Source organism: Antedon bifida, chromosome 8, assembly GCF_963402885.1.
Source record: "Antedon bifida chromosome 8, ecAntBifi1.1, whole genome shotgun sequence".
Classification (NCBI taxonomy): Eukaryota; Metazoa; Echinodermata; class Crinoidea; order Comatulida; family Antedonidae; genus Antedon; species Antedon bifida.
This window is the reverse complement of record NC_136233.1, coordinates 21862705-21876373: the sequence shown is the minus strand read 5'-3', so window position 1 is coordinate 21876373 and position 13669 is coordinate 21862705. Positions and strand designations below refer to the sequence as shown.

General features: G+C 35.7%; 1 protein-coding gene across 1 annotated transcript; it reads left to right on the top strand.

The window, feature by feature from the left end:
• Nucleotides 1-5597: 5597 nt before the first annotated feature.
• LOC144849877 (actin-binding LIM protein 1-like) lies at nt 5598-12635 on the top strand. Its single transcript, XM_078706972.1, has 5 exons — nt 5598-5733; nt 8299-8443; nt 8594-8732; nt 11269-11354; nt 12072-12635. Exons 1-5 carry the CDS (start codon nt 5704-5706, stop codon nt 12122-12124), a joined length of 453 nt encoding a protein of 150 aa, XP_078563098.1. The 5' UTR covers nt 5598-5703; the 3' UTR covers nt 12125-12635.
• Nucleotides 12636-13669: the final 1034 nt, after the last annotated feature.

The window sequence follows — 13669 nt, the reverse complement described above, 5'->3', positions numbered from 1 at the left end:
TTGGCCATTTTTGGAAAAAATCCCTATACTATAGTAAGGGAAATTTTCGAAAAATGGCTATTTTTCGACCCTTTTATTTTTTGATATAAATGGTTACTATAGGACAATAAACATGCACAGAATCGAATAATGGATTCTGCGCATGTCAACTATGCTATAGTAACCAGTTTTATCGAAAAATAAAAAGGTCGAAATTTGGCCATTTTTGGAAAAAATCCCTGTACTATAGTACAGGGAAATGTTCGAAAATGACCATTTTTCGACCCTTTTATTTTTTGACATAAATTGTTACTATAGCACAATAAACATGCGCAGAGTCGAATAATGGGTTCTGCGCATGTCAACTATGCTATAGTAACCAGTTTTATCGAAAATAAAAAGGTCGAAATTTGGCCATTTTTGGAAAAAATCCCTGTACTATAGTAAGGGAAATTTTCGAAAAATGGCTATTTTTCGACCCTTTTATTTTTTGATATAAATGGTTACTATAGCACAATAAACATGCGCAGAGTCGAATAATGGGTTCTGCGCATGTCAACTATGTTATACTAATCAGTTTTATCGAAAAATAAAAAGGTCGAAATTTGGCCATTTTTGGAAAAAATCCCTGTACTATAGTACAGGGAAATGTTCGAAAAATGGCCATTTTTCGACCCTTTTATTTTTTGACATAAATTGTTACTATAGCACAATAAACATGCGCAGAGTCGAATAATGGGTTCTGCGCATGTCAACTATGCTATAGTAACCAGTTTTATCGAAAAATAAAGAGGTCGAAATTTGGCCATTTTTGGAAAAAATCCCTGTACTATAGTAAGGGAAAATTTCGAAAAATGTCTATTTTTCGACCCTTTTATTTTTTGGTATAATTGGTTAATATAGCACAATAAACATGCGCAGAGTCGAATAATGGGTTCAGCTCACGTCAACTATGCTATAGTAATCAGTTTTATCGAAAAATAAAAGGGTCAAAATTTGGCCATTTTTGGAAAAAATCCCTGTACTATAGTAAGGGAAATTTTCGAAAAATGGCTATTTTTCGACCCTTTTATTTTTTGATATAAATGGTTACTATAGGACAATAAACATGCACAGAATCGAATAATGGATTCTGCGCATGTCAATTATGCTATAGTAACCAGTTTTATCGAAAAATAAAAAGGTCGAAATTTGGCCATTTTTGGAAAAAATCCCTGTACTATAGTACAGGGAAATGTTCGAAAATGACCATTTTTCGACCCTTTTATTTTTTGACATAAATGGTTACTATAGCACAATAAACATGCGCAGAGTCGAATAATGGGTTCTGCGCATGTCAACTATGCTATAGTAACCAGTTTTATCGAAAATAAAAAGGTCGAAATTTGGCCATTTTTGGAAAAAATCCCTGTACTATAGTAAGGGAAATTTTCGAAAAATGGCTATTTTTCGACCCTTTTATTTTTTGATATAAATGGTTACTATAGGACAATAAACATGCACAGAATCGAATAATGGATTCTGCGCATGTCAACTATGCTATAGTAACCAGTTTTATCGAAAAATAAAAAGGTCGAAATTTGGCCATTTTTGGAAAAAATCCCTGTACTATAGTACAGGGAAATGTTCGAAAATGACCATTTTTCGACCCTTTTATTTTTTGACATAAATTGTTACTATAGCACAATAAACATGCGCAGAGTCGAATAATGGGTTCTGCGCATGTCAACTATGCTATAGTAACCAGTTTTATCGAAAATAAAAAGGTCGAAATTTGGCCATTTTTGGAAAAAATCCCTGTACTATAGTAAGGGAAATTTTCGAAAAATGGCTATTTTTCGACCCTTTTATTTTTTGATATAAATGGTTACTATAGCACAATAAACATGCGCAGAGTCGAATAATGGGTTCTGCGCATGTCAACTATGTTATACTAATCAGTTTTATCGAAAAATAAAAAGGTCGAAATTTGGCCATTTTTGGAAAAAATCCCTGTACTATAGTACAGGGAAATGTTCGAAAAATGGCCATTTTTCGACCCTTTTATTTTTTGACATAAATTGTTACTATAGCACAATAAACATGCGCAGAGTCGAATAATGGGTTCTGCGCATGTCAACTATGCTATAGTAACCAGTTTTATCGAAAAATAAAGAGGTCGAAATTTGGCCATTTTTGGAAAAAATCCCTGTACTATAGTAAGGGAAAATTTCGAAAAATGTCTATTTTTCGACCCTTTTATTTTTTGGTATAATTGGTTAATATAGCACAATAAACATGCGCAGAGTCGAATAATGGGTTCAGCTCACGTCAACTATGCTATAGTAATCAGTTTTATCGAAAAATAAAAGGGTCAAAATTTGGCCATTTTTGGAAAAAATCCCTGTACTATAGTAAGGGAAATTTTCGAAAAATGGCTATTTTTCGACCCTTTTATTTTTTGATATAAATGGTTACTATAGGACAATAAACATGCACAGAATCGAATAATGGATTCTGCGCATGTCAATTATGCTATAGTAACCAGTTTTATCGAAAAATAAAAAGGTCGAAATTTGGCCATTTTTGGAAAAAATCCCTGTACTATAGTACAGGGAAATGTTCGAAAATGACCATTTTTCGACCCTTTTATTTTTTGACATAAATGGTTACTATAGCACAATAAACATGCGCAGAGTCGAATAATGGGTTCTGCGCATGTCAACTATGCTATAGTAACCAGTTTTATCGAAAATAAAAAGGTCGAAATTTGGCCATTTTTGGAAAAAATCCCTGTACTATAGTAAGGGAAATTTTCGAAAAATGGATATTTTTCGACCCTTTTATTTTTTGATATAAATGGTTACTGTAGCACAATAAACATGCGCAGAGTCGAATAATGGGTTCTGCGCATGTCAACTATGTTATACTAATCAGTTTTATCGAAAAATAAAAAGGTCGAAATTTGGCCATTTTTGGAAAAAATCCTTGTACTATAGTACAGGGAAATGTTCGAAAAATGGCCATTTTCCGACCCTTTTATTTTTTGACATAAATTGTTACTATAGCACAATAAACATGCGCAGAGTCGAATAATGGGTTCTGCGCATGTCAACTATGCTATAGTAACCAGTTTTATCGAAAAATTAAAAGGTCGAAATTTGGCCATTTTTGGAAAAAAATCCCTGTACTATAGTAAGGGAAATTTTCGAAAAATGGCTATTTTTTGACCCTTTTAGTTTTTGATATAAATGGTTACTATAGGACAATAAACATGCGCAGAGTCGAATAATGGGTTCTGCGCATGTCAACTATGCTATAGTAACCAGTTTTATCGAAAATAAAAAGGTCGAAATTTGGCCATTTTTGGAAAAAATCCCTGTACTATAGTACAGGGAAATGTTCGAAAATGACCATTTTTCGACCCTTTTATTTTTTGACATAAATTGTTACTATAGCACAATAAACATGCGCAGAGTCGAATAATGGGTTCTGCGCATGTCAACTATGCTATAGTAACCAGTTTTATCGAAAATAAAAAGGTCGAAATTTGGCCATTTTTGGAAAAAATCCCTGTACTATAGTAAGGGAAATTTTCGAAAAATGGCTATTTTTCGACCCTTTTATTTTTTGATATAAATGGTTACTATAGCACAATAAACATGCGCAGAGTCGAATAATGGGTTCTGCGCATGTCAACTATGTTATACTAATCAGTTTTATCGAAAAATAAAAAGGTCGAAATTTGGCCATTTTTGGAAAAAATCCCTGTACTATAGTACAGGGAAATGTTCGAAAAATTGCCATTTTTCGACCCTTTTATTTTTTGACATAAATTGTTACTATAGCACAATAAACATGCGCAGAGTCGAATAATGGGTTCTGCGCATGTCAACTATGTTATACTAATCAGTTTTATCGAAAAATAAAAAGGTCGAAATTTGGCCATTTTTGGAAAAAATCCCTGTACTATAGTACAGGGAAATGTTCGAAAAATGGCCATTTTTCGACCCTTTTATTTTTTGACATAAATTGTTACTATAGCACAATAAACATGCGCAGAGTCGAATAATGGGTTCTGCGCATGTCAACTATGCTATAGTAACCAGTTTTATCGAAAATAAAAGGGTCGAAATTTGGCCATTATAGTAAGGGAAATTTTCGAAAAATGTCTATTTTTCGACCCTTTTATTTTTTGGTATAATTGGTTAATATAGCACAATAAACATGCGCAGAGTCGAATAATGGGTTCAGCGCACGTCAACTATGCTATAGTAATCAGTTTTATCGAAAAATAAAAGGGTCCAAATTTGGCCATTTTTGGAAAAAATCCCTGTACTATAGTAAGGAAAATGTTCGAAAAATGTCTATTTTTCGACCCTTTTATTTTTTGATATAAATGGTTACTATAGCACAATAAACATGCGCAGAGTCGAATAATGGGTTCTGCGCATGTCAACTATGTTATACTAATCAGTTTTATCGAAAAATAAAAAGGTCGAAATTTGGCCATTTTTGGAAAAAATCCCTGTACTATAGTACAGGGAAATGTTCGAAAAATGACAATTTTTCGACCCTTTTATTTTTTGACATAAATTGTTACTATAGTACAATAAACATGCGCAGAGTCGAATAATGGGTTCTGCGCATGTCAACTATGCTATAGTAACCAGTTTTATCGAAAAATAAAAAGGTCGAAATTTGGCCATTTTTGGAAAAAATCCCTGTACTATAGTAAGGGAAAATTTCGAAAAATGGCTATTTTTCGACTCTTTTATTTTTTGATATAAATGGTTACTATAGCACAATAAACATGCGCAGAGTCGAATAATGGGTTCTGCGCATGTCAACTATGTGATACTAATCAGTTTTATCGAAAAATAAAAAGGTCAACATTTTGCCATTTTTGGAAAAAATCCCTGTACTATAGTAAGAGAAATGTTCGAAAAATGGCTATTTTTCGACCCTTTTATTTTTTGACATAAATGGTTACTATAGCACAATAAACATGCGCAGAGTCGAAAAATGGGTTCTGCGCATGTCAACTATGCTATAGTAACCAGTTTTATCGAAAAATAAAAAGGTCAAAATTTGGCCATTTTTGGAAAAAATCCCTGTACTATAGTAAGGGAAATTTTTGAAAAAATGGCTATTTTTCGACCCTTTTATTTTTTGATATAAATGGTTACTATAGGACAATAAACATGCGCAGAGTCGAATAATGGGTTCTGCGCATGTCAACTATGCTATAGAAAAATAAAAAGATCGAAATTTAGCCATCTTTGGAAAAAAATCCCCGTACTATTAGTACAGGGAAATGTTTGAAAAATTACTAAATTTCGACCTTTTTATTTTTTTGACATAAATAGTTACTATACGTCTATAAGATTATTATATAGCAATATATGTGCATAATATAGTTTGTAAGAGGTTCGTACGTAAAAAACAATAGCTAAATAAATTTGTAATGAGAAATTAAAAATACATTATAAAATTATAATTGTTTAGTAGATTTTACTATTCTCTGATAAAATCAAGACGAATGAACTTTGACATCGATAAATCAAATAGACGCGTACTATCAGATTATTTTATGTAGTGTGACACCCGGACTCTTGTCAACTCGCGACGCGAGTGTCCTATGACATTTCTTATGTTTGCTTTAGGCCTACACATAGCTTTATTGCGATAAACAGGATTAACAAGAGCTTGAGGAGTTGATTGTAGGCTAAACTTGGATACAAAATGTCTCAATACCAAGCCGGTGTTTACGATGTAAGTACAACATTTAACAGTTATGTTCATTTTCGTCACCAATCTCCATCTACACATATTTTTCTTTCAAAGAAAGATCATAAATAGTTAGCCCATTGTAGCCAATAATATAGTGTACCCTACAGAGCTAATCGGTTTTCTATGGCATGATACTTTTTTAAAGAAAAATGGCACAAAAACTATTATTTTTATTATCGCATAATTGAATTTTAAAAATTGTTTACCCTAATAGCTTTAGCATTTTTTTAACTATTAACTACTATATTAGTCCTATGCCTTCCATGTAAGATGATGATAACGCAATAATTATTGTCATATAGGTCATAGCAATATTTTCCCCAAGTACTTGAACTTGAAGTTCATTATTTTGTGTTTTTCGAATCAGAATCATGTAACGTGTTCTGCGCATGCAAATTATGATATAGGCCTAGAAACCAGTTATTTCGAAAAATAGAAAGGTCGAAATTTGTCAAATGTCGACCTTGTATAATAATTATGTTATCATGATATATATTAATATTAGAGTCATAGTAACTATACTATACTAAAATAAAAGTACAGGGAAATTTTCGAAAAATGGCCAAATTTCGACCCTTTTATTTTTTGACATAACTGGTTAGTATGTCATAATTATGCATGTCAGTTATAGGTAAACAGTATGTCGAAAAATATGAAGGTCGAAATTTGTCAATTTTTTTCGAAAAATGCCCAAAATATCCACTTTTTAAAATTCAATAATGATGCCATATATGCGCATATATTGATTATATCATGATTTAATAGAGCCATAGTGACTAATTATGTTACTGTACACAGGGACATTTTCGAAAAATGGCCAAATTTCGACCCATGTATTTTTTTACATAACTGATTAGTATATGATAATTGCCACCTGCGCAGAATCATATAACGTGTTCTGCGCATTCCAATTATGATAGTAACCAGTTATGTCAAAAAATATAAAGGTCAACATTAAAAAAAAAAACAATCCCTGTAGCCTGTTTGCGGATGTGTTAGCTTTCCATAGCTATGTGTGTATCTGGTGGTAATTGTTATGTAGATCGTGTTTATGCAAGGTTTATCCCCTGGCCGTGCGCAGCAGGCAGGGATCAGCTGTTTATTTTGATTTAGTAGGCCTACTCATAAATTGAGAATGTATCTTGGTACTTAAGGAATGCTCTCACACCGGGGTATCTACGCTTATTAATGTTTGAACGCACACTAGTGAACGGATGACATTCATTGATACTTCAGTATGAGAGTATCCGGTAGAATTGATTTTCGTCATTTTTTTGCAATATAAAATCAACCAACTAACGAATGCGGGCATGCACAAACTTGGGTGACTTGCCCCAGACGAATGCGGGCATGCACAAACTTGGGTGACTTGCCCCAAACGAATGCGGGCATGCACAAACTTGGGTGACTTGCCCCAAACGAATGCGGGCATGCACAAACTTGGGTGACTTGCCCCAGACGAATGCGGGCATGCACAAACTTGGGTGACTTGCCCCAGACGAATGCGGGCATGCACAAACTTGGGTGACTTGCCCCAAACGAATGCGGGCATGCACAAAATGGGTGACTTGCCCCAGACGAATGCGGGCATGCACAAACTTGGGTGACTTGCCCCAGACGAATGCGGGCATGCACAAACTTGGGTGACTTGCCCCAGACGAATGCGGGCATGCACAAACTTGGGTGACTTGCCCCAAACGAATGCGGGCATGCACAAACTTGGGTGACTTGCCCCAAACGAATGCGGGCATGCACAAACTTGGGTGACTTGCCCCAGACGAATGCGGGCATGCACAAACTTGGGTAACTTGCCCCAAACGAATGCGGGCATGCACAAAATGGGTGACTTGCTCCTAGTATGTAGTTATTGTATTTAATTTCTATGCTAGTTCTCCAGTCGTATGAAACGCCACATGTGCACAAATATTTATCTTTTTATTAATATAATAAGTCACAACTCCGTCTGGAACCTAGACTAGCAAAAACTTTACACGGCAAATGAAAATTCGAACGATTTTTTCGATTCAATATTTAGTTTCTTCAATTTTCCAATCTACTAATTATTAATCAAGTTAAAACCCACCCAGGTCAGAAGTAAGATCCAAGCGATCGGAAACAAATCCAATTATTCAAATGTTATTCACGTACAGTTGCTATTCAAAGCTCTAATAAAGGGACACGGACGGATCCAACAAAAATGTACGCTGAATAGGGGTTGCCCATAGTATTAACACACTGCCTTTAACTCGGTTTACTAGAGAGTGTCCCCTTAATATGTATGTAGGGCCTATATAATATGTTTCCCCTTAGTGTCAAATAGGAGTTGGCCGCAGTGACATTTTATTGCCCGCCTCGCTCGGTTTTCTAGCTAGTGTCTCCTGAGAGTTGGATGGGACATCCCTAATCTCAGGAAACAGGGATACAGGGATCGTATTGTCTTCAGAAGACTGTAGGCATATGCGTCATGTTTATGTAATAAGTATAATAAGTAGTTTCTTGGTTTCATATTTCTAATAAATTAAAATTATGAATTTTATTACATATTAGGAGGTGGATCAACAAAATGCACAAAAGATGCCACGACCACAAATATCATCAAAAGACATTGTGGAAACAGCTTCGGATTTGGGTTCAAATCCATTCACGGTCTCTAAATCGTTTAAAATGTTGGACGAGCCTGCTGCTGGCGGCGGTAAGTATAAAAAAAAAAGATTTCTTTTAATAGAAATGTTGGACGAGCCTGCTGCTGGCGGCGGTAAGTATAAAAAAAAAGATTTCTTTTAATAGAAATTTTAAACTCGGGGTTACCCTTTAAGATAATAGATTTGTTTTTCTTTTTAAGCGCCTGCACCGTCCATTTTTAGTGGTGACGCCACTGGCAGAGAGACGGCGTTCAAACGGGTCAAAGATTCTGTAGGAGGATGCCGTGAACCGCCAAAACCGGGCATGAAAATATGCATAATATGTGGAGAAAAAATGGTGTAAGTTTTTGTATACAATAACGAGTAGGAATGTGATATGATATACCGGTAACCTCTCCTTAAAGGGACATTTCCCATGAAATGATGATTATATGGGATGAATGAGGTGGATGTCACGCCCCTCTCACTTTGTTGATTGCCTTGGTCGGTCGGAGAGCCACTTTCTTGCTAAGCCCGGTTTCAACTAGACGCAATGGTGACGTAGGTGAACGCAAGTGACCAATCGCAAGCGACATTTGATACAGTTGGACATATTGACTGATGTACCACCTGTAAAATTGATTTTGTAAACACTAAAAATAAATATTACAATCCATTACAGATGGAAACATGTATGGAAGCACCTGGTCTTCTCAACGTGCTAACATTTCAAAAAGAGGCTTTAGGAAAATCATGGAAAATAATTTAATTTTGGTTTTAGTTTGCGAGTCCCTTGAATCGAGCACTTTGATTAGTGTTTGTACAGTATTTTATCTGTGAGTGAAATAGACGCGCAGACTAAATTGAATTGAAACCAGAACAGGACGACGACTGTAGGCTATAATACGGAGCTTTCGTTTTGCGACGACATAAACCTACGCGTCGTTGTTGTCAAATTCACCAAAAACCGTACTGTGTCTGTCCTCCAGGAATGGAGTGCGACGCTTGCGCACAACGGCGGTCCTCCTAGTATAGTATTAGTATTGTATTAGTAGTATAGAGAAAATACGTCATCTTGGCTTTAGCGTTATCACAACTCTCTAGCGATTACCTAGCGATAGAGGTAATTTCACTAATGTGTTACCTCTTCTCCCCTCGGCTAATTAACGCGTTTACAGCCAATAACACGACGCATCTGTGACGCTTGTCAAAGAAATCACCGCCTACAGTTTCATTCCTTCTACATCAAGTTATTATTAATCTAAGTAATCAACAATTTGTTTACGATTTCTTTGTCGTGGAAAATCAACTTACTGATGGTTTTGTCATGGTTCGGTGATTTCACAAATGTAATTATGGGCGCTGTTCATGTTGTTACCATTGTTTTTGTCAAATATATTTTTTTGTTGAACCAAGTATTTAAAAAAAGTCCGGAACATAAATATATTTACCTACTGTCGCGTTCAATCAGTGGCGTAACGGCTATGAGCTTCACCGGCTAAACCCAGGGGCCCCAGGAGCTTTTGGGGGGCCCTCAGTGCCTAGAGGCAGGCAGGCAGGCATTGAAATATGTCGGAAAAGGCAAAGCGCCAGCCTTGGGCAGTCATTAAGGTTCCTAAACCAGGGGCCCCAGGTCTCTACGTTACGCCACTGATTTTAATATCACCATCGATGATAATCTAATCTCATTGCGATGATCGTCGAAATATCATAGATTTCTTTTTTAGCAAGAACTTTATTGCGAAGTAACCTTCAAAATCAGACGTCCATTTTATTCACGTATTTCTGCAATATCAAACGGAAACCTATTAGGCTTAAATGTACTTAGCCGATAAGCCTATGCAATCGTACATTTATATAATGTCGTGGTTATTAGATGTGTAAACATTCCGAATGACGTATGGCGCGTTCCACTTTGGTATTCATCGCGTCGTCTGAATTCTTTCAATTCCCCGCGTTCATTCATCACCAGGCTAGCAAAGCGAATTACTTAGATCTTAGATCTTAAAAGTAATCTCGGGTTAAGAAGGTTTTAATTTTGTTTACATATTTGACGGTTGGAGTAGATTTTCGATTTTCTATTGCAAGAAAAATAAATCGATCTAAACGGGATGAGATTAGAACACACCTGCCATCGGAAATGACTTGATATCGATTCGAAAACTTAAAGTAAAAAGGAAAAATGTAAACAAGAGAATAATACACAATGAAAGAGCGGGGCATAGGAAATTATAAAAGTAAACTGCGTTTTATGAAAAAAACTCCTCCTTAAGTGCGGAAAAAATAGTTAACGTATAAATCAACGCTAGTTGTATATACGTGTGAAGTTGCTCCAGAGAGAACCATTCGTAATGCAGTAATATTACAAATTCACAATGTTAACGTGTGGATTGAAACGAGTCCTTTTGTTAATCTACCGCGACAAAGACGACGAAAATACGAACATTTTCCGTGACTGAAAATTCCCTTTTAAAATCCAATTTCACAGAAGGTAACGGTGAGCGGTAACGGTGGGCGGTAACGGTAGGCGGTAATGGTAAGCGGAAAACGCGTAATTTGTCGTCCCACGTAGAATGTGTAACTATCCTCACAACCGCCCGTCCGTTCCGCTCGCTGGTGTAAATTGGCGTTTACAACACTATCCAAGATAGTGAGCTTAGTTTCGGGACGAACGTTAAGTTGACCAAATGCCGTACCGATTGACGTGTATTGGACTTTTATGCATGTGCGTCGAATTATCTTTTACGTTACCGACCGAAAAAATCAGCTAGTAACGCATCTGAACTCCATCAATTTGATTTCCATGCGTGCCGTCATCTACTTCACTCATTGTGTCCCGGCCGCCGCCGCCCGTATTTGCTAGTCCCATTTATCATCCCTTTGTTTATATTTGCAGGGGAAAGTTTGTGAAACTTCGTGAAAAGGGTTTACACAATGAATGCTTCAACTGTAGTGTATGCGGGGTAAATTTAAAAGGGAAAGGTGAGTTGCAAGCTAATCAATCAATTTAAATAATCGATATATTGTCTATTGATTATTAGTAACCATGATCATGATGTTGGTGAGGGGTTGATGACAATTTTAAAATGTGTGACAATAAATAAGTTTTACAATGTTTGATCAGAATGTGAAACAATAATTTGTGACAATATGTGAAATACTGTGTGTGACAATAATATGTGACAATATAAATGTGTGTGACAATATGTTTGACAATGTGTGACAATAAATACATGTATGGCAATGTTTGACAATATGCGTGTGACAATGTGTGACAATTTATGTGACAACGTGGGACAATGAGATTGACAATAATGTGACAATTATAAATGTGTGTGACAATATATGCGAGACTGTTTGAGAATAATGTGTGAAAATATAAACGTGTGCGACAATAATACGTGACAATATGTTTGACAATATGTGACGTGTAACAACATGTTTGACAATGTGACAATAATATGTGACGTGTGACAATAATGTGACGTGTGACAATAATTTGTGACGTGTGACAATAATGTGACATGTGACAATAATTTGTGACGTGTTACAATAATATGTGACATGTGAAAATAATATGTGACGTGTGACAATAATATGTGACGTGTGACAATAATTTGTGACGTGTGACAATAATATGTGACATGTGACAATAATATGTGACGTGTGTCAATTTGGTATATTATTGATTTCTCGTAGGTTACCATGAAAAAGACGGCGCCTACTATTGCCGAAAAGACCGCCCTTTGTGAATATCAAAATTACTTTTAATCAGACGTCAATACCAATAGTCTTCCATTGTATAGATCACGTTCTTTTGAAGTTTTCTACTCCATGAGAAGGGCAAGGCACTGACCGCAGTCAGCTGCAGTGATTTTGTTGTTTTCTTCTATAAAATCATGGAGGTATACCTCCATTATAAAATTACCTTTCTGGCTAATTGATCAATTTTATATAGTGGCGTCGTCGTCGTCATAAAACACGTCGCATGCACTCTCATGGTACAGGCATTGATTCTGTCTCCATTTAACAATTAATTAAATTGATGTCGATAATGAATACTTCAAAGGACACGGTAATTTAGTTATCAACCGCAATATACGACGACTATCATTTTAATCAAATTTTTAATCATGACTATCTGAAAGGATTCCCGGGATCTAATTGTAATAAGAAGCTTTGCACCGACAGATTAAAATCTTTTGTAAAAACGTGAATTTAAATTATTTTTGTTTGTTCATTAAAAGATTGTTTTGCAATTTGTGTAGAGTAACGTTGTGTTTTTATTTGCCTACACGATCACATCTTCAATCATGACATGTGTGTTAAATATTCCTCGTTACAATTTACTCTATATATTATTAACTTGAAGACGGTTAATGGTATTGGTTTTTTTTCCTCGAGCAAGTTATCTAGGACACTCGTATTTAGGGGGACACTCGTATCTACGGGGACACTCGTATATACGGGTACACTCGTATCTACGGGGAGACTCGTATCTACGGGGACACTCGTATCTAGGGGAGGGGACACTCGTATCTACGGGGACACTCGTACTTATGGGAGGGGACACTCGTATTTAGGGGAGAGAACACTCGTATCTACGGGGACACTCGTACTAAGGGGAGGGGACACTCGTATTTAGGGGAGGAGACACTCGTATCTAGGGGACACTCGTATTTATGGTGACACTCGTATCTACGGGGACATTCGTATCTAGGGGGACACTCTTATTTAGGGGGACACTTGTATCTAGGGAGTAACTGCAGTAGAATCATCTTGATATAATTCTTTATATAAGGAGCATTTTCTAGTATCATGTAAGCTACATACAACCAGCCAACATTACGTGTGAACGTAAGTAAGTTAATCTATCACAAGTAACATTTTTGGTTTATCACGTCGTGATTGGTCAGTCGAATTACTTGCGGCATGCTTACATCTTGCGTAATATTTAAATCTTAAGTGCAATATTATGAGCTACATTCTTTGGTTGCAGACAAATTCAAGGGTTGCACTTCATAGTTTCTAGCAGTTTCTAATTAATAAATGTAATTCTTTTATTAACTCTCTGGTGAAATAATTTTTAATCACCCCATAATGTCTACTGTTGCTGGCATTTCAATGATCTTTAAAAAAATGGAACGCAATTAAATTCCAGAAATGTAGGTTAATGGTGGATGATGTTAATTAAAAACAGAAAACAATAATTAACTACATTAAAGATGTATTGTCCCCCTGAAAAATATTGTTAAACATTTTTTTTTTTTAATATGCCATTTTAATGTCACATAATA